At 41.3% G+C, this 26,509-nt stretch overlaps 1 protein-coding gene across 6 annotated transcripts in view; it reads right to left on the minus strand.

Annotated features, from left to right (window-relative positions):
- Positions 1 to 26,509, minus strand: part of LOC138744080 (inositol polyphosphate-5-phosphatase A) — a 445,284-nt gene that overhangs the window by 219,099 nt on the left and 199,676 nt on the right. For 5 of the 6 annotated variants that reach the window (XM_069899594.1, XM_069899596.1, XM_069899597.1 and 2 more), the window contains exons 3-5: positions 15,956 to 16,015; positions 13,051 to 13,151; positions 7,449 to 7,536 (exon numbers count right to left, since the gene is read on the minus strand). In XM_069899594.1, coding sequence (XP_069755695.1) covers positions 7,449 to 7,536; positions 13,051 to 13,151; positions 15,956 to 16,015 — 249 coding nt within the window. The remainder of the gene's footprint in view (positions 1 to 7,448; positions 7,537 to 13,050; positions 13,152 to 15,955; positions 16,016 to 26,509) is intronic. The other variant, XM_069899593.1, reaches the window with a different exon arrangement.

A 26,509-nucleotide genomic window follows, 5' to 3' on the forward strand; every position in this document is an offset into this window, starting at 1 on the left:
AGAATTTCACCAAATTAAAGCATCCTTTAAAGAAGGGACATTGTTCCATTTGTCAGTTCCAGGTTCACGTAAGGCCTTTCACAGGAGCAGTGGATGCTTCACTGGATTGCTTGCCTTATTGATTGGGATTTGATAACTGTTTTTGATTTTGGGGGCTGGCCTGGTGTTGTGGTGGGGTGGAGGGGTGGTGGTCAGTAGGAACATGGCCATCACCTGTTCGCTAATTGTGTCTTAATGTTCGTGGTTCCTTTGCTCAATTCCACTAATTGCTTGCTTGTATAAAGCATACCAATAGCTGCAAATGCTGGTGGAGTTTAGTCTAATTTATGAGAAGAACAACAAAGCTGCCTTCTGATTAACTTCAACTAAGAGCACTTATGAGACTATCAAAATCTTTCAACCATCAGTCCTGGCCTAGAGGCAGTTTGGATATTTTTATTGCCACTATTTGTCTTTGACCTTTATTCAAATGTCAGTTAAATAAAGTTGTTTGCAAAGCTACACGGCTGGGCACGATAGTCAAATCAATACAGCATTAAGGCATGACAACAAATAGTGATAAATTCATTAGTTACTATTAGCTAACAACTTTCAACTATTTTTACAACAGATCATGTTTAACATTCAACAGTTAATAGCGTAATCTAACATATCACAATAATTAGATTTGTAATTTATTCCAATTTACTTCAGTAATATATTGACCTTTTATATGTGACATTTCCTTTCTTTGTGTGAGTTAACATTACATAGGAATTTGTTCAAGATTAGAGAATTCTGGAGAATAGAGGAGATAATGAAAGTGTCAGTAGAGATGGACAAAACATTATCATAGGTCAGAAAGCCATAACCCTTATTTTCCAATTGAAAACCTTTGCATTTATATAAAATCTAGAATGTATAATTTATTAAGAAACAAAGTGTTTCTCACAGAAGTATAAACTGTCATTAACATGTTTTCACTGAGAGTAAAGCATTATCGCAAAAACCAACAGACAAACCACCTGGGAGAATTCTGAGCTGAGGTATTTAAGTGTTATTGACCATGGGCTCAGCAGCAGAAGGGCCCACATAGGCTGTGGGCTGGTGCAAACGGGCTCATGGGAACCAGGTATTGGAGTAGGGATTCAAGAGGGTGCAAGGGCTCTGGAAGGCTTAGGGCGCTGAAGGCATCTTGATTGTGCAGGAGGTTTGGATCTGGAGCTCAGTTACCGATGGATTGAACAGGAATCTGTGTCACTGCAGAGGCTATGGAGCACTGGAGGCGAAGCCATGGACTCCCAGTGACTGTGAAGGAACTCTCCTCCTTCTCCCGTGCTGTGGGGGTGATTGGCAACACTGATGACAACTCTTTTCTGCTTTACAGTAGGCAGAAGGCAATCTCATAATATTACATATCACTATTACATGGCAATAAAAGAATCTTGATTCATATAAACTAAGCTGCAGTCACTTTAAAGAGGGAAAGGTATCTGCAGAATGAATTTTATTGATGGATGCATCAAGGTATAAACACGAGATTATGCATGATGCAATATAATTGGTTACACAGGCTATACACCACGCTCCAAAAGTTAAATAAATGGGTCCCAACAGTATCAGATAGATGTTTTCGCTGTAAGAAGGAAATGGGAACAACAGTACATGCAATTTGGGCATATGAGAAAATAAAAAAGTTTTGGGAAGATCTAAACCAGGTATTAAATAAAATCACAAAAAGCCACATACCAAAAAATCCAGAGATCTTTCTTCTAAGTAATATAAGTAAAGAACTTGGACTCGATTTGGATGGAGCACAAAAAAGATTTATTATGATAGCCTTAGCTGTAGCAAAAAAATGTATAATGTCAACCTGGAAATTAGAAGATAGCCTGAGAATACAGCAATGGTACATAGAAATGAATAAATGTATTCCATTGGGAAAAATAACATATAATTTAAGAAATAACATCACAGTATTCGAACAAATTTGGAAACCGTACATGGAACACAATAGAGAAGTCCTACTGCGGACCTCCATCGCCTCAAATGACAGAAGGAGAAGATGACGAAATGAACTGACCCAGTATGTAAAAGTAGAAGACACAAATTTCTTGTTTATTTTCATTGTGTGGTGACATTGTTTAATGGCTTTAATATATCATATATGTTGAACATTGAGTGAGTGGGGAGGGGGGTAGGGAGGGGGGAAAAGGGAGAGAAAATGAAACTGTGTATATTCAAGAGGGAAATGTTTGTTTGTATTTTGGTCAGTATGGTTCATAATGTGAAAAATAGTTTTTTTTTTAAAAAAGGTGAGAGACATTGGGGCTGAAAGATAAAATGCACTTTTAAGTTTATGGGTCTGTGGTCAGCATAAAGCCTTCTCAAATCAATAATAAAAACAAGAAATTCTTCTCTCCATTATACTTCCAGGAGATGACTGGAGAACAACGTGACAAGAATGTGCCATCTCCGCTGGCCCACCATACAAATTTTACATCCACCTATCTGGAACGGTGCTCAATAATCAACTGGACATATCCACTCAGAATTGAATAGAAAGCACAAGTTCTATTATTGCCTTTGTTATTTCATGACCACTGGATTGAAATGCCCTATAGCCTCACTCCCAGAATTTCAAACTAATGAATTGATGAATTTAAGGACCCACCACTACAGTTAGGATTAATCACTGAATTTTTAAAAATTAGACATACTCCACGGTAACAGACCCTTGAGTCTGTGCTGCCCAATTACACCCAATTGGCCTTCAGCCCAGTATGTTTGAAGGGTGGGAGGAAACTGGAGCACCTGGAGGAAACCCACTCAGACATGGGGAGAACGTAGAAACTCCTTACAGACAGTACTGGATTCGGACGCTGGTCATTGGTGCTGTAACAACGTTGCGCTAACTGTGTCACTCTCGATGCTAACCACGCTGCTCTTGTGGTAGAAACAAGAGTGAAATGCACACCAACTTCCAAGGAAGAGATTCTGTACCCTACATATCTTTGGGTTACTTGAGTAATACTTGCACATTGAGTAATACACCTGGGAGGTTAAAATAGTTGCAGTCCTCACACAAAAAATGGATGATGCCAAAACTTCAGAAATATTGGTCAACATATTTACAATCCTTTACTGAACAAAGTTAAAAAATGTAATGTTCGCATTCGACCAAAATAGTAGTGGAGCTCATTTGAATCAAGAAAACTATTAATCGGTTAATAAACCTAGATTCCCAAATAATGAAAATGGACTTTGAATTGGTCAGCTTCTAAAGTACAGAGGACCTTGGCTGCCCCCACCCAACCCAAATGAACTCGATAAAAACGGAGTACTTTACAAAAAGCTATAGAGAAATAAAAATTGATGTTTTAATTTACATTCATTTAAGTCAATCCCTTACTTTTAAAAGAAACATTCTGTCATAATTAATATGCATACTAAAATCTGAAATTGCTAATTAACTGCTTTCTGAATGATCCGAAAGTGCTTCTTGCTTTTTCCAGCTGTTTTCCTCATGTTCCAAAGGAATTCCTGCTGCTGACTGCCATCTAGTGTCAAAACCTGGTGGTGTCAGAACCTGGTGATTCTGAGCTATTGAAATTTTGAAGTCCTGCTGATCACTTCAAGCTTCATTTTATTGTCATTGAGTTAGACACAGGGGCAGAGGTGTCCCTAATGCCGCTACATGTAAAGGAACGCTTGCTACCATGCCTCCCGGTAAAAACAACTGGAAGATCTGTTAGAGCAGGCAGAATCAAAGTGTTTGGAAAATATACAGTCCAAGTCCAATACAAACAACCAAAAACACTCTCTCTCTACATCGTAGAGACCCAGGGACAAGCACTTTTCGGAAGAAACTGGCTGCAACACATTCCCTTAGACTGGCTAGAAATCAGTTCAATACTAAATGTAAATCTTACACCTCCCAGCCAGAATTCGACCAACAATTAGGGAAAATCAAGGGAATATGTGAGAATCAATCCCCATCTGGGGCTATTCACCTACACACGCATTCCTTATGGAATTTCAGTAGCCTCGGCAATTTTCCAAGCAACAATGGACAAATTACTACATGGATTCTCAGTTGGGTGTTTCCTCGATGATATCATCATCACGTGCCGAAACGACAGTGAACACTTACAAAACCTTGAAAAGGTTTTAACCAGACTACAACAGGCTAATATATGATTATGAAAGGACAAATGTCTCTTCGTGCACCCCTCAATAACATACCTCGCCAACGAGGGAGTATGAATGAATCCAGGAGGAACAGAAGCCGTTCGCAAGGCCCCATACCCAACCAACAAATCAGAATTACAGTCCCTCCTAGGACTTGTTAATCACTACCGAAAACATATCCCTAATATGTCTATACTACGCAACCCGCTGAACCAATTACTCAAGAAAGATCAAACATGGTATTGGAACGCACAAACTAAGAACACAGTCGATCAACTAAAGGAAATACTAACGTCAACAAATAAGGTGCTGATACACTATGACCCTAGTAAAGAAGTTACACTTGCCGTGGATGCTTCACCAGTGGGACTAGGAGCGGTACTATCCCAAATCACAGAAAAAGGTGAACAACCAGTTGCGCTTGCTTCACAAACATTAACCACAAGTGAACGTGATTATGCCCAACTAGAAAAAGAAGGATTGGCAACAATTTTTGGTGTAAAGAAATTCCACCAATATCTTTACAGAAAAAAATTCACCCTGATCACAGACAACAACCCTCTTAGCTTAATCCTGGAGCCACACAAAATTATACCAGTATTAGCTGCGGACAAAATTCAATGATGGGCCATGCTACTAGCGGCGTATAACTATGATAAAAAACATAAACCAGGAACACTTAACAGCCATGCAGATGCCTTATTATGCATGCTGCTACCCGAGACAGAACAACAAGAAGAAATTATTAAATGGAGATCAGAGGCAGCCACCATCAACAAGAACAACTTCAACAACTGCATATTACAGCCCAGATGATCGAAAAGGAAACCCGAAAAGAGGCAACATTAAGTAAGATCCTATATTTTACCTCTAATGGGTGGCTCGAATCTGAAGTCAACTCAGAAGATCTAAAACCTTACCATGGCTCCAACTGTAAAGGTTCTCATTTTGTTCTTCTCATTGTTTTGTTATAAAAATTTTTAATTTAAATTTAGACATATACCACATTAACAGGCCCTTCTGGCCCATGCCCGTGCGACCCAGATACAACTCCCATATGTATTGAAGGGTGGTAGGAAACTGGAGTGCCTGGAGGAAACCCATGCAGACACAGCAAGAACGTACAAACTCCAGACAGCGCTGGATTCGAAACCAGGCCACTAGACTATGATAGCATTGGGTGAGGGAATAATAATTTAACTTACAAGTTGTGCAGGATTGTGTGCTCATATATTTACAAATTTCAACTGTATTTTCAAACTACTTCTTAACAAACACAAAACAGTTTAAAATACAGATCCCTAACAGACCTCCATGACTCAAGCCATAAATTAAGGGGTTTCACAACAAGAAATTTTTTTTAAAATCTGCTTTCAAATAAATACAGTAAACTATTAAAAGACAAATATAACTAGATTCCACTAGCATCATTGGACCTAGTTTGGCTTAGATCAGCGATGTAGGTTTATCAGAAAGCAACATGAGAAAATATCTGCTGCAATGCTGTTCAAAGGACAATCGACAAGAAGTCAATAGGATGCATTCCTTTAGGAAGTCTTTTAAGAAGTGCTGATATTGGTTACTGTCAAGTAATCTATCTAGCTGATTCAGTGCCTAATATTTTCTGGCCACAGCATTTAATGTGAATTCATCTCTGGCAAAATATCCTTTGGTAAGTTTTCATATTTTAAGCAAAGATGCAAGGTTCTGCTAGGCTCTCAAAATCCCTCTAGGAAGTTGTTTCAAGGTCAGATCTGTTTGGAATTGTTCACATTTATGGCATCCTTTCCCTATCATAAATTCATCTAATTTATCAAAAACCAAATTTATTATTCATTAATCCACAACCACTATGTTCCTCCACAGAGAATTCTAGATATCACATTGGGTAATATCTTCCCTCTAATTCAACAAAAATTAATAATTTTTAAAATCCTATTTATCGCATTTGACAGCATTCAAGGCCCACTTTTTCCCCCAAATATGGCTCAAATATATCCCCTGGGTTTTGTGTGTGAAGTTGAAATTGAGCAGGTCACCGGCTACTCACCCAGCTTTAAGAAGCCCGCGGAGGTGCTGCGGTTGTCCAGAAAGCGGGCCGATAGCACAAGACCATGCTTTCTGGAGCTGCCATCACCGCTCACTTCCCCCAGTGAGAAGGCCGACCCCGGTGGCCCCCTGCCAGCAGCAAAGGATGTGCAGGAGGAACCCGTTTGCCAATTTACCCGTAAATACACTAAAAAAAATTCCCTGCTGAAAGGTAGGGTCTTATATACAGTCAAATATGGTACCAGGAATTTAATTCCACTGAAATCATTTGTACAGTCCCAAGCAAATGGATAAGTAAGTTTTTCTTTATGGTAATATTGAAACCATGAAACAAATATATTACAAGTTCTTCTGTATTAAGCATCACTTTAAATTACTACAAATTCCACGGCTGTATTATAATGAAGTGAGAACAAAACTTGCTCTTTGTAAGTCACAAATCATCTTGTGCCAGTTATAAATTTACCCATTGCCATAATTTCTGTGTTCCAATCCAGCAGCCAAAATTCTGTTCCAACTCTCCTGTCATTGAATTTAACCAAACCACTTAAAGCAACAGTTCCATGTCTGAGCAAAAGATCCTGATGCTTCTGAACACTTTAAACACCAGTAGAGCTTTAAGTTAATCTTTAGAGCCTTGTGTAACTTGAAACATTATGTACAATTCTCTTGCCTAGTTATAGGAAGGATGTCATTAAGATGGAAAGGATTAAGTGAAGATTCACTTAAGATCTCGAGGGCTTGGTCTTGAGTTACAAGGAGAGAATGGATAGGCCATTTATTTTTTGCTGGGGCTTAGGAAGTTGAGGGGTGATCCTCTATAGGTAAATAAAATCATGAGGGGCCATAGATAATGTGAATGATCAATTGCAAACCCCTCTCCTCCCCCCCAAGAGTACTGGAGTTTAAAACATCTATTGAAGTTGAGAGGGGAATGAATTACATTTTTCCAACAGAGGGTGAGAGGTTTAGGAAACATGCACACAGAGGAAGTAATAGAAACTGGTACAAATGTAAGATTTAAGACACTTAGAAAGGTATCTTGATACGAAAGGTTTAGAGGGATATGAGCCAAATGCAGGCAAATAGGACTAGCTCAAGAAAGCCACTTGGGTTTCCATGTACAAGTTGGGCCAATGGCCCCATTTCCATGCTATGCAACTCTATATGTCTTGACAAAATTGATATGATCATCTCAGTAACCTCATTGGCCAAGCAAGTTATCTTACCGTAAAATGTTCTTGTGATTTATAATTTTCATCCAAGTATACTCGTGCTCGGTTAAACTCTTTCATTTCATCGCTTGATAGCAGTTCTCTGATGTAAAAGAGGAAAATATTTCTCAGGTGATCTTTCAGGTAAATTTACACTGATAACTGAAGTAGTAGAGAATGTTGTTCTTCCATCCCATTGGAACATTTGCAAGCCCGTTAGGTAGATCAGAATGTTCTCTTTTATAGTTCTAATTTTCCTCAAAACTTTTGAGCAATTTGTATAAATTTATAGTCCAATTTTGAATGACATGCAAAATAGGCCAAGATCAGTGCAATCCCACAGTTTGTGTTTTCCTGACCTTGGGATTCAGGTCATGTTAATGTAAATTAAATAAAAACAGCTTGTGACTTTTTTGCTTTGTTTCATGCTATCCCCCAAAACTCTTGTTTTTTTTTTCCATTCTTCAATAAGTTTAATAATTTAACCTCCAGGGAAGAAAACTGCAAAGGAGCATAAATCCCTCCTCATCTCCACCTGAAGTGGGCAGCTCTTAATCCAGAACGTGCGCCTCGTATTCAAATTCACCTGTGAAACCTCTCCTATTACTTCTTACTTGTCAATTGTGTTCTTTCACCTTTTGGCCTTGGTGAAAGGTTTGCTGAGATCAGGCCATTAATTATTTGATTGGTTTGACAGAAATCAATGAATATCAGGAAAACTTTTGACCATTTTAGCTAAATACCAAGCAGGTGAAGGCAGAAAATAGATCAAATTCTTAAAAGTGTTCAAACCAAATACTTCCAAATGTGGTGCCATGTGTGATTGTTTTGTGAAACATTTACTAGAGGACAGTACAAGTTTAAAACCAGAATGCCTTGATATAAACTGTGAAGATGTAAGTGTTCTCATCCACAATGAAGTTAGTTTCATTTTGTAAACTGCTGCACGTGGAGGTTCCATGACACAACTCAACCATCTCTGCAAGTTGAAATGCTTCCACTTATTTCCAAATATGCTAAATCAAAATATACATGTTTATTTTAATTTGTAATTTTTGGAACAATTCCATTCCTGATTTATGTTAAATTATAGTTGAGGACAGAGATGAGTTTATTTCTCCAGTTCGACTGCATGTGGAGACTGAGCACAATTGGTAGCCAGTAAAGGTGGTAAACACCACCTTGTGCTTACAAATTCAGCTGTGTGTGTCCATAGAAATGCATGACATGATTCTGCTAATGAAGAATGAACCTATATAATGCATAGTTAGCTGAATAAACAATTGGCATGTCAGCAGAGAAGAGCGATTGATTGATGGAAGCAAACTATTGAAAAGGATGGGAAAAGAGTGATCGTCCTTTTGCACATCACTCAGCACTTCTTACCGATAATAAGAAGTGTTCAATGCAGAATCAGAAAATATTCTGTTCTAGACTTCCAATTCAAAGTTCTTGAAAATCCAGTTGGAAGATGCATTATTAAGTATGTGAACATAAAGCTCTAAAGAGACAACCTTCACTTTCTAGGAAAAGTGAGATTCACACACACCCAAGCCCACGCCAGCAGGAGGAGACATTTCCAGGAATGTCTGCAACAAATATTTCAAACATGTCTGTGCCAGCAGAGGGAGCCCTGCTCTTAACTGTGACAATGAACATCTTAAGTAGCTTATGAGTTTTGGAGTTTGGATGTGATGGTAAAGTTACATAAGACTTTATAATACTCCACATTTGTCGTATTGTGTGCTGTTTGATCACATAACCACAGGAAAGATATCACTCATATTGAAAGAGTGCAGAAAAGATTTACTAGGATGTTGCCGGGAATTGAGTTACAGGGAAAGGTTAAACAGAGGGACTTTATTCCCCAGAGCATAAAAGAATGAGATGACATTTGATAGATATATACAAAATTATGAGACATATAGACATGGTAAATGCAATTTGGCTTTTTCCATTGAGGATAGGTAAGATAAAAACCAGAGGATGTGGGTTAAGGGTGAAAGGGGAAAAGTTTAGAGGGAATATTAGGGGAAACTTCTTCACACAGAGAGTGGTGGGAGAGTGGAATGAGCTCCCAGTTGAAGTGGTGAATGGGGGCTCAATTTTAACATTTAAGAGGAATGTGAACAGGTACATGGATGGGTGTAGTATGGAGGGCTATGGACTGGGTACAGGTCAATGGGATTAAACAGAATAATGTTCAGCACTTTCTGTGCTGTAATGTTCTATGGTTCTATCTTACATTTGGAACAATCCTTTTTTGACTGTAATAATACTCGGGAGACATTTTTAACAATTAATTTTTACAACCATGAACTTGCTGTACATAAAAAAGCTGTTACTTTAGTTTATAGATTTAAATAAAGGAATGTGCCAAATTGTGATTTAGTCATTAAAATTAAAACAATAAATCTGCAGATGCTGGGGTCTAATGCAATGCCTAAAAGTGCTGGAGGAACTCAGCAGATCGTACAGCATCCAGCAAAAGGTAGTCGATGATGCAGGTCTGTCTGAGGCCTTCTTAAGGAGTGTATAAAATAAGGCAAATCCCGAATAATAAGGTGGGGGTACAGGCTAGTAGGTGACAGGTAGATTCAGGTGGTGGGGGGGAAAATCACACTAGGAGATGATAGTAGCAGAGGGCAGAGAGCTGAGAGAAATAGGAGGAGATGGGGAAAAGGGCTGGGGAGTGGAGACAGAGGGGTAGGGAAAGAGAGAGACCAGGGGAGGGAGGTGTTATTGGAAACTGGAGGGTGATATTGATGCAGACTGAGAGATTTCTTTGTTGAGCACCTCAGCTTTGTCCTTCATAATAGCATGGATCTCTTAGTGGGCAGCTATTTCAATTCTCCATCCCATTCCTCTGTCCCTGGTCTCATGTCTTCCCCGCCGACTGAATGCAGATGTGAATATGGTTCCCAGCTGGTCAAGCCTACCGTTTCACTACTTTTCCATTGCTGCAGGACTTGGGTGCATTGAGGATACCCCACTACTCAGAAAGGAACAGCATGAGATTAGGGGGGTTGCACAGGTCTAGACCCACTCTCTCAATATCCCCTCCCTGATCCAGCAGCATGGTGAGGTCCAAGACAGCTGGGGGAAGTTCTGTTGCAGTGAATGGCCCGACCAAGCTTTGATGCAAGGGATGCCCTTTCCACGCTTCACGACACGTGTTTGCTAGAGGGTCATTGACCCTACGAGAGGGTTCCTCCAGCCTTTGACAAGTCTTGTTTTTCATCCTGCAGGGTGTCTAGCTGCCCTCCGCACCAGGCAAGCATGGTGGGAGAGCCGGTTTAGTCACCGATCACCTGGCCATGCAACAGGTCACATGGTACCAGTGGCACTCAGATGAGTGACCTGACCTGAGGGCTCATGTATAGCCAGACTGAGACCACCCGCAAATTGGAGGAACAACACTTCATCTCCTGACTGGTCCCCCTTCCAAATGGGTGGCATTAATATCGACTTCTCTGGCTTTTGTTTAAAAAAAACCCGAGCCCCTGCTTCCCTTTTGTCTCTCCATTCCCTGTCTCCTTTCTCACATACATGATAAGTTCTACCTAGTTCCTGATCACATCCAATTAACACCTTTTGTTGGTCTGGATTTCTCCCCCATTGTTTGAATTCTGAGACTTTCTGACATAACCTCCTTCTGCCTTTTCTGAATTTTCCTTGAGGAAAGGCTCAAGCCCGAAACATCGGCAGCGTATCTTTGTCTCCTATAGACGCTGAAAAGACCGGCTGAGTTCCTCCAGCATTTCGATCAGTTTACTACAATCCCAGCGTCTGCAGCCGATCGTGTTTCACTTGATATTGATGTTATCTGGGTGGATACTGCTGAGTCAGATGTAAGGTGTTCCACCAATTTCCCAGTGGACTCAGACAGTAAATGACGCTAATGGACAGACACGTCAGTATAGCAATGGGGTGAGGAATTGAAGTGGCTGGCCACTGATAGGTCCATGTTGTCACAGCAGACAGAGCGAAGGTGCTCAAAGAAGTGATCTCCCTATCTGTGTCCACTCTCCCTGAGGTAGAGGCAGCTGCAACTAGAGCAGTGAATGCAGTAAATGACCCCTATAGATTCACAGGTAAGCATTTCTTCACTTTCACAGATTCTTTGAGGCCTCGGATGATGTCTACCCCTTCTGCTCTCCACTTTGCATAGGGATCATTCTATCCGCAATCCCAACTTTTACTCATCCCTTTCCATCAATCGCCCCCCCACCCCAGTATTACCTCTGTGACTGCAAGAACTGATACACCTTCACCTACACCCTTCCCTCCCTTACTATCACTAGTCTCAGACCAGACTCCATCAATTTCAATTTCTGTTAACTCTCTTTCCCTCAAATTCCCTTCCTCCAGCTGCCCAGCCCTGTCCCATCCTTCTCCTATCTCTCGGCCCTCTGTCCCCCTTCTCTTCACACCCTTCTCTTCTTCACCCTTCCTCCTGTATCCACCTATCACCTTCTAGCCTGTACTCCTCCCCTTCTCCCCCCACCACACCCCACCCTCTGCCCACCTTTTTATTCAGATACCTGTCTGATTTTTGACACTCAGTATGAAGGGCTCAGGCCCAAAACATCAATTATCAATCTCTTTGGCTTAAATTGAATGGAGCTTTCTGAATGAAGAATCAAGAGCCAGTCTAAAGGGAGTTGCTGTCTATGTACAAAGAGCCTTAAAATGTCAAGTTCTGGTTCCTGGTCTTCAACAGATGTGGCCGAGCCTGCTGAATACTTCCAGCATTTTCTTGTTTTAAGTTTCAGATTGCTAATGGCTGCTGCATTCAAAAAGAGGACCACGAAGGGGAGGTGGACATTATGCTGGCTACATTTAAAACCCTGCAAACTAGTCAGGAGTTCTGGGCACTGCTGTTTACTAAGGATCATTTTGCTTTGGGGGAAGTGGTGAATATAGCATCGATTTACCAGTTACGCCTGGGATGCAAGGTATTGCCAATTTAGAGGTTGAATTTTCCAGAATTTGAAAGGGTGTTTTGAATCTTTTCCAGATACTAAGATCAGATCAGCCGGAAACTATTTTAGTTGACTTTGGAATTTAGAACTAGAAGATATAATCTTTCAAGGCTTTTTAGAGTGAAGTTCGGAAACATTTCCACTTATTATATGAGAAAGTTGAGAGAAATTTGAACACTTTTCCACAAAAGGCAATTGAAACTAACTTAATTGTAAATTCCGATTGAGAATATTAGAAATGTGGAAATTATTATTTGAAATCAATGGCAGTCTATAGTTATCTCCAAAGGACCAAAAAGCATTCATTTTGACCAATTTAGTCATCCTTCATGAGTGCCATTCAATGACTTTAAAAATTAAAGTCCAATGTTTTAACATTTCTTTAAGCTTGGACAGTCTACCAATAGATAAAAGAATTTGTTTTTCACCTTAATTTATATAGTATGCAAAATAAGTAAAGGGAACATGAAAATGCAGTTCAGCTAATAGCCAAATAATTGATGCAATTTGACACTGCCTCTCAATGTTCTGAGTTGTAGATTTGAATTATTTCTTTTTATAACATACTAAAAGCTGAAGTAAACCAAGAAAGGCTCACATTTAACTGAGAGTTAAGTAAACATGATACCTACTTCACAAACTTGTCAACATGGGACATCGAGGCTTCATAATTCTTCCCTCCGACTTCTTGGCAATGCAAAGCAATAAAGTGAGGCCTGTGTGTGTGCACAGTCTGCAAGGGGAAAAAAAATACATTGTCATTGCAGCAATAGAAGGAGTTTACAGGCTCTTATTAAATGCTGTGCATGGTAGCTAAAAAATAAAGCACTCATAACAGGGACAATGTCAAGATAGAAGCAAATGAAATTAGTTTACCGTGCTTTGCAAAAGAATTCTTAGTGGATATCATAAAATAAAGCACACTCATTAATTGTTCGGGAAAGGCAGGCTATAGCCCTCCATTACCTGTCAACCCATCTCACTGTTGAAAAGAGAAGCTTTTAACTTTATACCACAGCCCTGTGCTCCAAAAAGATTTATTACAGTTTCCCTATCAGTCTTTGAACTGGAGGTGTTGCTTCATGGTCTCATATTGCCTTGGAGTAATCTTGGCTGGCTTGCTACATCAGCATTTGGTTCCAACAAATAGTTGCAATGAAGATTTACATCAACACCTCACTGTTCACTCCGCAAGTTGAAAGGCAATTTGGTAATTATTCGTCACAGAATAATTTTCATCAACGTGCTGGGACATATTGGAAAATTATTTTCATTTCATGCCTCTTCTTAAAAAGAGAGTAATCGTAGTTAAAAGGAAGCTGTCCTCTCATCATTGCTAATTAAGTGAAAAGTCAGTCAGATGGAAAGAGATAAATGGAACATTGAGAATACAATTACTTTGACGTCATTTTTTTGGTTGGAAGTGAAAGAATGACCTGGGATGAAGTCAAAAGCAAAGGACAGAAACAGAGATATTCAAGCAACAACAAGAGAGAGACAATGCTGGAACAGAAACATTTCTCTCTCCATGGGTGCTGCCTGGACTGTTCCTATCTTTTCTGTTTTCATTTCAAATTTCCTTTATAGAGTGTATTAACCTTTTGAAAGCTGATTCTATTTTCAGTATATTTAAGTAGCACACTGAATTAATCATTTGCTATGCTTTTTGGTTCTGCATTTCAATCCATTTGCATGTAAGCCAAACTAAGCAGGTTCAACTTCCAAGCAATAAAATGGAGAGGTGCCACTTGTCTCCTTTAATTTGGATGGGACTGTATCTCGCATATTCCCCATTGCTGATGTCCCACACTAATGTGTATATTTGGCATTATAATGAATTATGAAGAACTCAAGTCTTTATGTGATTTCCATCTACCTCTGAATAAATGAAAAAGTGTTGAGGAAAACAAAATTTCACTTCTCGCAGACTGACCCAGCATTTCAGATTATCCCCCTCGATAAAAGACCGAGTTGGTGCAGCTCAAGAAATTCCGCACGGTGAAAGTATCAGTGCCTCCAATTGTTTATTGTGCCCTGCTTCGAAAGGTTGATCGCAGCTCACATTAACTCCAGCCTCCCAACCAGGCTCAATCCACTACAATTTATCTAATGTCCCAATAGGTCTATGATAAATGTTGGGCATTTACAAACTGGGGCTGCTTGGGACCCATGTATCCTACCCATGTAGTGGGCCTCAACGGCCCCTTAAACACTGGGCCTAAATTGCCTGGTCGAATGGTGACTGGGCTATTTAAGGGCTCTCCCGTCCTTTTGGTGATGCAGTGAATGAGGTATGATGGAGTCACCACAACGCCAGAGGCCTCCCCTGTTCCCCATGTTGGGCCCCAAAAGGTAAGTGGTTGGGGCGGGTGCAGAATCGGGGAAGGGGGCCAGGGTGAGCGCAGAGTTGGAACACTGTGGGGATTAGGGGAGGAATGCTGAGTCAGAGCCAGAGGGGAACGCAGTCGGGGCCGGAGGGGAGGTGGGGAAACACAGTCAGCCTGGCAGGAGAATGAAGTTGGGACAGAAGCAAAGGCCATCCTTCTTACCCTTAATCCCCCATGCTGCTGGAACCGCTCCAGCGTCCCAGTGGTGGGGGATTATGGGTAAGGAAATCAGCAATTGTACGCGTGCTGACCTCATTTTCTATCTGGGCAGCCATTATCATTTACAAATTGACCAGAAACAGCTACACGGTGCATGTACACGGGTCGACAATCCACCTCTCCCTACCCATGCAGTTTTTAAAAAAAATTCTACCCACTAATTAGCCAAGTCACGAGTAGACAACCTGGCAATTTGTAAACCCATGCTATCTCCCTGGCCCCTGGAATTTCTAACAAGGACCCATGTCCGACACCTGTTTATTGACTACTGCCTTTAATACCATTGTTCCAAACAAACTCAACCTAATACCCCAAGAAATAGGTATCAGAACTCCTATCTGCAAAGGGATCCTCAACTTCCTGACCTCGGTGATGATCTTGAACACCAGTAAAGCCTCCCCACCAAAGGCTGTTTAGTCAGTCCCTAACTCCACTGATCTAACACCATCCATAAGTTTGCAGATTATACCACCGTTGTATGCCGGATCTCAAACAACAATGAGGTGGACTTCAGGAATGAGATAGAATTCTTTGGGTTGGTGTCCCTCAATGTCAGCAAATTGAAGGATTTGGTTAGTGATTTCAGAAAACAGAGGAGCAATATATGTAAATGATGCTAGGAAGAAGATAATGCAGAGCGTGCAACACATCACTAACATCCTGCCCTGGTCTAACTATGTTGATGTTGCTCCCAAGAAGCTTGATGGAATGCAGCATATCCCTGAGGTCTTTTACCAACCTCCACAGATGCACAATAGAAAGTATCTGATCCAGATGCATCAGAGATTGGACTGGGGGAACTGCCCGACCCCAGACCATAAGAAAGTGAAGACAGTACACAGCCCAAGCCACCACGAAACCCAGTTTCACATCCATTCTACCTCACGAGGTCTTTGGAGACCTACAAACATATTAAAGGCCCAAGTCATACCATCTTCTTCCTGCTCCCTCCACCATCCCAAATCTTCTGTTGGAAAGAAGATACATGTGCCTGAAAACACAAATATTCAGATTAAAGGACAACTTCTTTTCTCTGTTATCAGACTCTCAAATGGACCTCACACTGCCAAAAGATGATATTGTGGCATTGGCTTCTGCGAGTATATTTTTCTCAATTCCCTGCACTATGTTTTTGCACTTTTGTCCACACCCTGCACTATTTAACTGTTGCAAGATGACTCCCCACAGTGTCATCTTATATTCTTTATTTGTTTGTTTACTGGTTATTATTGTATTACCTGCTGTATCAGATCAATTGCATGGATAGTACACAAAATGAAGCTTTTTACTGTACTATGGAATACGTTAACAACAAAACAATTCAATTTGGCAGAGCCCAATGACAAAGATTAAATTCTGCCATTTGTACCAGCCGTTGGTGTGATTGCTTCCTGCTTTAAAGTGTCCCTCCAGTTATTTGAGAGTAGGTGCAAGGCAATCTCGCAACATATTAATCTCACAGCAGAGGTCCTATTGTTGCTAACTCCCACCAATCTGAAAGAAAGGGTATTTATAATATTCACAATGAAGGGATATCAAATCCAAAATGCTGTTGATGTGTTTCAAGGACATCTATTAAAACAGAAAATGCATTTTTTGCTTTCTAATAAACTGGTTTCAAATCATTCACAATATTTGTGCACCATTACAAATGATGGGAAGCCAAACTACTTCATAGGCGACAGATGTGAGGAGGATGAAAAGGCATCTAAAAAAGCCTACAACGTTTAAAAAAATCTGCTCTTGTATGGACGGTGAAGACTGTGCCTTTGAGGGAGCAAAGAGTCAGTGCATGTAACTGGCCCCTGGCTGTTTCCCAGAAAGATCAAGGACAAGGACACTCCTTTTCCCTTGCTCTGAGGTGCCTGAAAGTTCACACCAAGACACAAGAGCAACTCGTCCGTGAACTACTCTTTGCAGACGATGCTGCTTTAGTTGCCCATTCAGAGCCAGCTCTTCAGCGCTTGACGTCCTGTTTTGCGGAAACTGCCAAAATGTTTGGCCTGGAAGTCAGCCTGAAGAAAACTGAGGTCCTCCATCAGTCAGCTCCCCACCATGACTACCAGCCTCCCCACATCTCCATCGGGCACACAAAACTCAAAACGGTCAACCAGTTTACCTATCTCGGCTGCACCATTTCATCGGATGCAAGGATCGACAACGAGATAGACAACAGACTCGCCAAGGCAAATAGCGCCTTTGGAAGACTACACAAAAGAGTCTGGAAAAACAACCCACTGAAAAACCTCACAAAGATTAGCGTATACAGAACCGTTGTCATACCCACACTCCTGTTCGGCTCCGAATCATGGGTCCTCTACTGTCATCAGCTACGGCTCCTAGAACGCTTCCACCAGCGTTGTCTCCGCTCCATCCTCAACATTCATTGGAGCGACTTCATCACCAACATCAAAGTACTCGAGATGGCAGAGGCTGACAGCATCGAATCCACGCTGCTGAAGATCCAACTGCGCTGGGTAGGTCACGTCTCCAGAATGGAGGACCATCGCCTTCCCAAGATCGTGTTCTATGGCGAGCTCTCCACTGGCCACCGAGACAGAGGTGCACCAAAGAAGAGGTACAAGGACTGCCTAAAGAAATCTCTTGGTGCCTGCCACATTGACCACCGCCAGTGGGCTGATCTCGCCTCCAACTGTGCATCTTGGCGCCTCACAGTTTGGTGGGCAGCAACCTCCTTTGAAGAAGACCGCAGAGCCCACCTCACTGACAAAAGACAAAGGAGGAAAAACCCAACACCCAACCCCAACCCACCAATTTTCCCTTGCAACCGCTGCAACCGTGTCTGCCTGTCCCGCATCGGACTTGTCAGCCATAAACGAGCCTGCAGCTGACGTGGACATTACCCCTCCAAAAATCTTCGTCTGCGAAGCCAAGCCAAAGAAAAAGAAAGGTGTCAACAGGACCCCTAGTTTTTAGCAACAATGCTCTATGATCATGCTGACTGATGCCAGGAGTCTTTAATCAGAGCTATACTTGTACAATCAGATGATGATAAACTTGAACATTAACAGTTCTCTCGAGCAGCAAACCGATGTGGAAAATAAACCCACGATTTTTATTCAACTCTGAAAGATTTTACAAAGTGATAAACAAAGATTGAAGTGCACACATTTAAAATAGATATTCTTCTTTGATTTGTTATGGCTTTACAAGGGTACAGTTTGTAAATAGCTTCAATTCACATAATTGTAAATGAGATTTTTATTTGGTTGGGGATGGAGATGGCAAATGATGCTGCTTGCAAAGGTTAAGGGCAGTGGTAAACTATAGAAAGGTGGTATTCCACAATAATCAGTACAAGGCTTTTCCTAACAATCACAAATATCAAAGTAAAAATAAAACGATAGCGGAAGACTTTAAGGTAATAATGTCTTTAAGGTAATAATGTCTTTAAGGTAATAATGCACACTGGGGAAATGGGCAAACACATGATGGGGGAAATTTTAAAAAGCAAGTTGGAACTGTCACATTGAAAAGAGACAATATAATCTGAAAGGCACAATTCTAAAGGAATGCTAGAACACACAGGGACAAGAGACACAGCAAATCATTTAGAATGGAAAGAAAGGCTTAGTGACACTAAGCCCTGTGGTAAATGGCTACACAATAATATTCATTTTGATTCCATGCATGAATAAACTAAACTGGAATTGAGAGAAGTTTGAAATATCTGGTGACTGAGTAAAATATTAAACAAGAGGTGTGATGTGATTATGTTGATAAAAAATCATAGCAGCATTTCAGAAGATTAAATGATTTATCCCTGGATAATTCCAAAGTCATGATTAGTTGCTTTAGGTTTTTCTAAGATATAAACACAATTATGAAAAATAATAACGAGGTTTTAATAAAATTGTGATAAAACTTGCAAGGTGTATGACACAATGACTTAGCCCATTGCCTCTTTCCCCTGGAAATCAACCCTAATATCTTAGCTCACAGGCAGGAGTCTTAGCTCTTGCTTAAATTGGAATTAATCTGGCCAATCAAAACATAACTGTCAACTGGAGAAGTCTATTGGAATAATCCTGAGAAACTACAGCATGGAAAATAAAAATGGCACTGGGAGGCGTAGACTTAGATAAAGGAGAAGGTTAATTAGCATTTGGATAAGTTGTTTATTTGCAGTAATAATGACTTATTTTGGATTATTTGATTAATATATTACATTTATAATTATGCAGATGAATTTCGGAATTGAGACTTGAATCTGCATCACTCCTGCTTGCAACATTGGCTGCTTAAGAGGTCAGATGGAAACAGGTAGAACCAAGACAAAATACTGTATTTTCACTCATACAACATGCATAAAATCATAAATTCTGTAAAAAAGTTTTGTATAACATGCTTATATATATTCCGATTGTCAAAAGCAATTTGTGTTTAAATGGGACACGAGACAAATCACATATACCAGTAACTGCCACAGTTAATCTCCCAAAATTAACACCCAATCAACTTTCCCGAGAGGTGTCAATCATCTATTATATAGATGATATCCTGTTGCTTTGGAGAGGAATCAATTAAATAGATCGAAGACAAGCTTCATAGTTAAGCAGGATTTTAATTCTAATGTTGTCTCAAATCAGAGGCATTTGATATATTAATCTCCTCCCTCAGGGACGAGTCTGGGCAATTACTATTGATAAGGTGCAGTGCGCCAGCCAGAATGTCCTGTTTATAGGAATACCATGGCATTCAGTGCAAAGAGATATTCCCAAGATCAAAATTTCCCACATCAGCTATAAATTGTGTCCACTTTCATTGCTGCTATTACGCTCGCTATTACATTCTCATACTCGCTATAAATTACCAGTGCGTCTTTCCCACGCCTGCTATTAATTGTCCACATTCTTTCAGCATGTAAAATTATTCTCGTACAGCACGCACACTCATATAATGGTTTGTAAAATATGTATATAATGCACGTGTTATATGGGTAAAATATGGTATTCCATTTCCAGCAATTTAACATAATTTAAGACAAAAAGACATGTTATTAGGGCAAAGAACAAGAAATACAACTTTTCAGTTTGACAAGATAATTTGAACTTCAAGAAAAAATATTCACCCAGACCTATCCTCAGAAAATGTGATGAGAATGTGTACATAGTGAAAGCACAATTAGACCAAGCTGGTGGGGTAGGACGAGGTGCTGGAATCTTAATCAGAAGTGCCATCTAACTTTGTGATTGCTCATCTTGCACTGACTGTGTGGGAGAGAATGAAATGGAACTTTTAATATTTTACTTGTGGTGTAAAGTATCATTGCAATTATACTCAGAACTTTGTTCAATCGTAAGAGAATAAACTTAATTATTTGTTGCCTCTATCCCACCTAAGCCATGTCTAGTTCACCCATCATCCCTGTACTACTGCTCTATGCTGACTCCTGAAGCCCCAAGGTCTCCAAGTTAAACCCTCACTGGACTTTCTTGGTCGCCTTCTAATATTTTAAATTGCATCATCTCTGGATTCTTGAGTATTCACCTCCTTCTGATTGATGAGGATAGAAAGAATGGAAGGTGGAAGATAATACCTATCCAGGAGGCACTACCTGAAGTCCCCTTATGCATTAATTACACCTTAACACCATAAGACTTTGGAGCAAATATAGGCCATTCTGCCCATCAAGTCTACTCTGCCATTCAAATCATGACTGATGTGTTTTCCTTTCAACCCCATTCTCCTGCCTTCTCCCCAAAACTTTTGATGCCCTTACAAATGAATAGTCCATCAACTTCTGCTTTAAATATTTAAGCTTAAATTTAGACATAGAGCACAGTAACAGGCCAGTTCAGCCCATGAGTCCATGCCGCCCAATTTACACCCCATTAACCTACAACCCTGGTACGTTTTTGAATGGTGGGAGAAAACAGGAGGCCCCAGAAAAAACTCACGCAGAAAAAACTCACAGAGAACGTGCAAACTCCTTACAGACAATGCAAGATTTAAACCCCTGTCCCAATGCTGGTGCTACAATTGCGTTGCCCTATATACCCAAGGACTTAGCTAAATTTGACTTCTCCCCTCACTTTAAATCCATCTCCTTGATCAGACTTTTAAACGATCCTCCCAATATTTACTTCACTGTTTCCCAAAGTGGGTTCTATCTGTTTTTCTTTAAATTACTTTATACATTTAATTCCATGTTTCTTGGGGAAAGACAAGATGGCAGCCGTGGGTGGGTGGGGGAAGACAAGATGGCAGCTGCGAGTGGGTGGGGGAAGAGAAGATTGCAGCCATGGGTGGGTGGGTGAGACAAAATTGCAGCCGTGGGTGGGTAGGGGAAGACAAGATGGCAGCTGCGAGTGGGTGGGGGAAGAGAAGATTGCAGCCATGGGTGGGTGGGTGAGACAAAATTGCAGCCGTGGGTGGGTGGGGGAAGACAAGATGGCAGCTGCAGGTGGGTGGGGAGAAGACAAGATGGCAGTGTGGGTCAGAGGAAGATAAGATGGCAGCCGTGGGTGGGCGGGGGAGAAGATAAGATGGCAGCCATGGGTGGGTGGGGGGGGAGATGTGCGCGACCCTCTACTGCTGCTCACCTGTGCTGCTCATTTTCATAATATCCACCCCACTGCTCCAATCAGCACTCGGGCTCAACCTGTCCATCAAAGAGTCCAGCAGCAAGGTTCCGGACCGTTTAGCAGGTGGAATTATTGGGAAGGGTGGGGGGCAGGAGGATTGTGACGTCTATTCTCCCCACCTGTGCAGCCAATCACCGGTCCGCGGCCCCATTGAGAAGTCAGCAGATGGGGTTTAAGGTCCGGAAGCTCCTTCCCATCTAATCTACAGCACTCACTCCCCACGTGTGATCAGCATGGCAGGAGTTTGTGAGCTCTGTGTATTTTTCACCCATTTGTGTGTTGACTGACACTGCAAACTGTGCCCCTGGAACTAACCTGCTTCTGCAAGATGAGGGAGCAGCTGAAAGGGTTAAGTAGAGGGGAAACCCATTTATTGGCTTGACTCATGCGATCACAACAACTTGGAACCAGCGCCTCACTTCTCATTAAAACAAGTGATGGTGCGATGGTTTGCCACCTTGGCATGGGAGCGCAGCAGGGCTGTCCATGTTGGAGTGACCACTAGGTTGTCCCGCTCCTGCTCCAGGGTCCAGCTGCACATGGGTATGGGGAGAGGTTTCACCCTAGGAGCTGGACTCTTGATTTGGAAAATTTAAAAGAGCGAATGAGAGGTGAGGAAAGGTGATCACAAGAGCCTCGAATCCGTGTGACAAAGAGTTGAGTGGGTGCTGTCCTGACCCACCCTGGAGCCGAAAGGACAACATAGAAGTTATTGAGAACCACAAAAGCCTGCAGATACTGGAATCGTAGGCAGACAAAGAACTGGTGGAAGTACACAGGTCAGAACATCCATGGGAGAAATGGTCAGTTGCCAAACCGGGGCAGAACAGCAAGCGGCGACTGGGGTTCAGGCAGGGGAGAGAGACCCTTGGTCCCAGACGGGTGCACTTTCAAGCAGTAGTATATCCTGGAGCTCCAGACGCTCATGCTGCAGGTGGGTGGGGCGGGTACAATAGCTTATTTGGGGGGACATGCCCAGCAGGTGCCCCTCCCCAACATGCCAGGTCTTTTAAACTGTAATTGACAATTGGGGTTCTGCAATTTCCAAGTGCTCCCCAAAAAGGGTTCTGAAAGCTAAAGTGTTTGGGAAGCCCAGTCTTACTCACATTAGCTATTAGCCTCGTGTCCGTGAATTTGGCAGGGTATGTTCAGGAAATGTATAAAAATGAATCAAGTATTTCATCAGGGCAGCAAGGTCAGTGTAGCAGTTAGTGCAACGCTGTTACAGCGCCAGTGAACCAGGCTCAAATCCCGCACTGTCTTCAATGTTCTCCCCACATCTGGGTGGATTTCCTCCATGTGCTCTGGTTTCCTTCCACCCTTCAAACTGTAGGGGGGTTGTAAGTTAATTGGGGGTATATGGGTGGTATGGGTCGTGGGAGGGAAGGGACTTTTACTGTACTGCTTGTCTATTTTTTTATAATTAAAAATATACCAGCACCCTCAACAACAAAGTGTGTTGCATCTTTCATGGCTGACAGCTCATGTAAAAGATACCCCTGTAAGATTCTTTCTTGTGTTATAAAAAAGAAACACTGTACCAGCCTAACTGATCTTTGCACGTGGTACTTGCAACCTTATTTGCAATGATTTACTTGGCAGATGAGGCACATTGTGGTTTAAGACAGAAACCGCATGCATTAACAGACATTCAGTTAAGACAACAGGGGAAAAACATGATAGCTTTATTTAAAATTGGCAGCCTTTTCTCTAGAAATGCACAGGAATATAAATTTGGCCACCTATGTAATCACTTTTCATTTGTGTGCAGGAACTGTCACACAGAAGATGGTAGCAACATGGAGCAATCAACATTCACATCAGACACATTTCTCTGGCAATAGCTTGCTTGGTGAGAAGAGCAGCAGATGAGAGCAGAGGGGTCCTGGCATCTAGTGCACAGTTCACATGCTCTGTCCAACTGAACTTTTGTCAAGAACCTTGTGTTTAAAAGCACAGACAAGACTTACAGACCAAGAAAGATGGGGATTCAGCTGAGATTCAGCTCTCAGGAGGTTCACCATTCTATAACGGCTGGCAGCACAGACTTTCAGAAAATAAATATATCATGGGTTCTTCCCCAGAAAGTGAAAAATGTCTGTTTCCCACAAGTTTTTTTTGATAATTGAGCAGAAGCCTCGTATTTCATGGAGAACCCTAGCCAGTTTAATACAAGCTGGAAAATTCTGTTACTAACAATTGTTGAATTTAATGTTGACTCCTGATTTCCATAACGTGCATAGTCCAAAAATAAGAGGGTTGTACTTCAAGCTTATGTCAGAGTAGCAGAGAGACATAGAGTTAAAGTGATAGGTACTGGAAACTCAGAGTCCCCAGTGCAGGGATGACCACATTGTAATCATCAAATGCTGTGCAGTAAATTGGAAGAAACTTGAGTGGCTCCTTCCCCTGGAAAGGGAGTCCAAATCCTTTGATGGAGGGAAGGGAAGTGGTTGAAGGGCAGGTGTTACAACTGCAGCACTTCCATGAGAAGTCAAATTAAGTTTATTGTCATCTAATTGTACAAGTACAACAGACACACAACCAGATAAAACACACATACAGATAAACAATACATATGCAGGACAATTATTTCATCTCTAATGTTTTGTACATATGAGAATCTTGGATGGTTAGTGGGAGTAGTTCCTTTGGTCGTTCAGCATTCTCACTGCCCGTGGGAAGAAGCTGGCAGCCTGGTGGGGCTGGCTCTGATCCTCCTGTATCTCTTCCCACTCCAGAAGGGTTGTGGGTGTCAGTGGAGATGACACAACAGGCAATTTTCACATTTTACCCCATTATATTCCAGTTCCTATATCTTTACCCACTCACTTCTTACAGAGTTAAAGATGTTCAAGAAATAAGCACTGCTCTGAAATTATGGGAAATTGCAACTTACTTTGATCTGATAATGTGAGAGACAGGAAATGTGTTTTAGTTGTGACTACCGGCGTGCACTATGACGGTTTTAAATTCAGTATTGAAAGTAAATTCTTCACCATTACAAAGATTAATAATCAATGTGCCTTTCCTGTTTCCTCCTCATATTTACATCTGGAACTCAACAAAATTCTAAAATCAAATATGCTGGAAATGTGAAATAAAAACAGAATATCTTGGAAGGTCAGGCAGCATCTGAGAAGAGAGAAATAGATGATGGTTCAGATTGGTGGCCATGCATCAGAATGCTGATGGGAAATGCAGCTTGATGAAATCAAACATCTTTTTGAATAAAAAGAACAAGCTGATTTCAAAACCTTTGAGCTCTTGAACCTCATTAGCAAGTTGTTCTTCAAAAAAAGGGTTGAAATCAGGATCACCCAGCCCCATCTTTCAAAGTGCTCCCAAGGATCACCCAGCCCCATCTTTCAAAGTGCTCCCAAGGATCACCCAGCTCCATCTTTCAAAGTGCTCCCAAGGATCACCCAGCTCCATCTTTCAAAGTGCTCCCAAGGATCACCCAGCTCCATCTTTCAAAGTGCTCCCAAGGATCACCCAGCCCCATCTTTCAAAGTGCTCCCAAGGATCACCCAGCTCCATCTTTCAAAGTGCTCCCAAGGATCACCCAGCTCCATCTTTCAAAGTGCTCCCAAGGATCACCCAGCCCCATCTTTCAAAGTGCTCCCAAGGATCACCCAGCTCCATCTTTCAAAGTGCTCCCAAGGATCACCCAGCTCCATCTTTCAAAGTGCTCCCAAGGATCACCCAGCTCCATCTTTCAAAGTGCTCCCAAGGATCACCCAGCTCCATCTTTCAAAGTGCTCCCAAGGATCACCCAGCTCCATCTTTCAAAGTGCTCCCAAGGATCACCCAGCTCCATCTTTCAAAGTGCTCCCAAGGATCACCCAGCTCCATCTTTCAAAGTGCTCCCAAGGATCACCCAGCTCCATCTTTCAAAGTGCTCCCAAGGATCACCCAGCTCCATCTTTCAAAGTGCTCCCAAGGATCACCCAGCTCCATCTTTCAAAGTGCTCCCAAGGATCACCCAGCTCCATCTTTCAAAGTGCTCCCATTTACCCAGACTACATTAATATTATGGTGAAAAGCAAGTGTTAAATTTTATATGTGGAGACGACATCTGTGTGTATGTAGTGTCGTCCATCATAATAAAGGAAAGCTCTAAATAACTTGTTTTATAAATGAAATGTAATATTTTATGCTGATTATTAAACAGAAGTGAAATGTGTTTTTCTTTAATATGCAATGAATTCAAGTTACTGTCAACTGTGCAGGCTATTTTAGCAGTTTGGCTCAAATAAACCCAGATAAATGTTAATAACGTGTTATGATTTGGGGAGTTTATTCTAGTATATTACTGACCATTCACAGAACACCATTGCCTCGAAAGAATTTATCCACTGATTTTTAAGATTAATACTTTGACCCCTCATGGTTGAGCAGACACTTTGATTCATTGGAGAAGTGCACATTCACCACATTTCGTGTGTTACTTCCAAAACAAAAATCTTATTTCAATATGTAAACCACAAAACAAATTTACCAATGGTGAGGCACATAAAGTTCAAAACATTCCATCCAATCAGTACATTCACAGCCATTTAAAAATATTCTTTGCAGAACATCTAAAACTGCAGGTTTTCATTGAGATGTCACACGGGAGGATTGCTGGTGACTTGAGAACCACACAGCAAAAGAGACAGAGCCTTTTTGGCCTCCTGTGAAACAGGCACAAGTACAGAAGAAAAAAGGAAAGCACGGCCAGTTGGAGTTAAATTGTTTAGAAGCTTTGTTTTGAAAGAGAACTGCGCTGGGACTTACATATACTAAGCTACTTAAATCAGTGTGTTCCCCTTCGAGTAATCCAATCTAATTAAATTATACCAACTACTTTACTCTCGCTTCTGTTGTCTAGTTTT

This window comes from Narcine bancroftii, chromosome 10 (genome assembly GCF_036971445.1).
Source record: "Narcine bancroftii isolate sNarBan1 chromosome 10, sNarBan1.hap1, whole genome shotgun sequence".
Lineage (NCBI taxonomy): Eukaryota > Metazoa > Chordata > Chondrichthyes > Torpediniformes > Narcinidae > Narcine > Narcine bancroftii.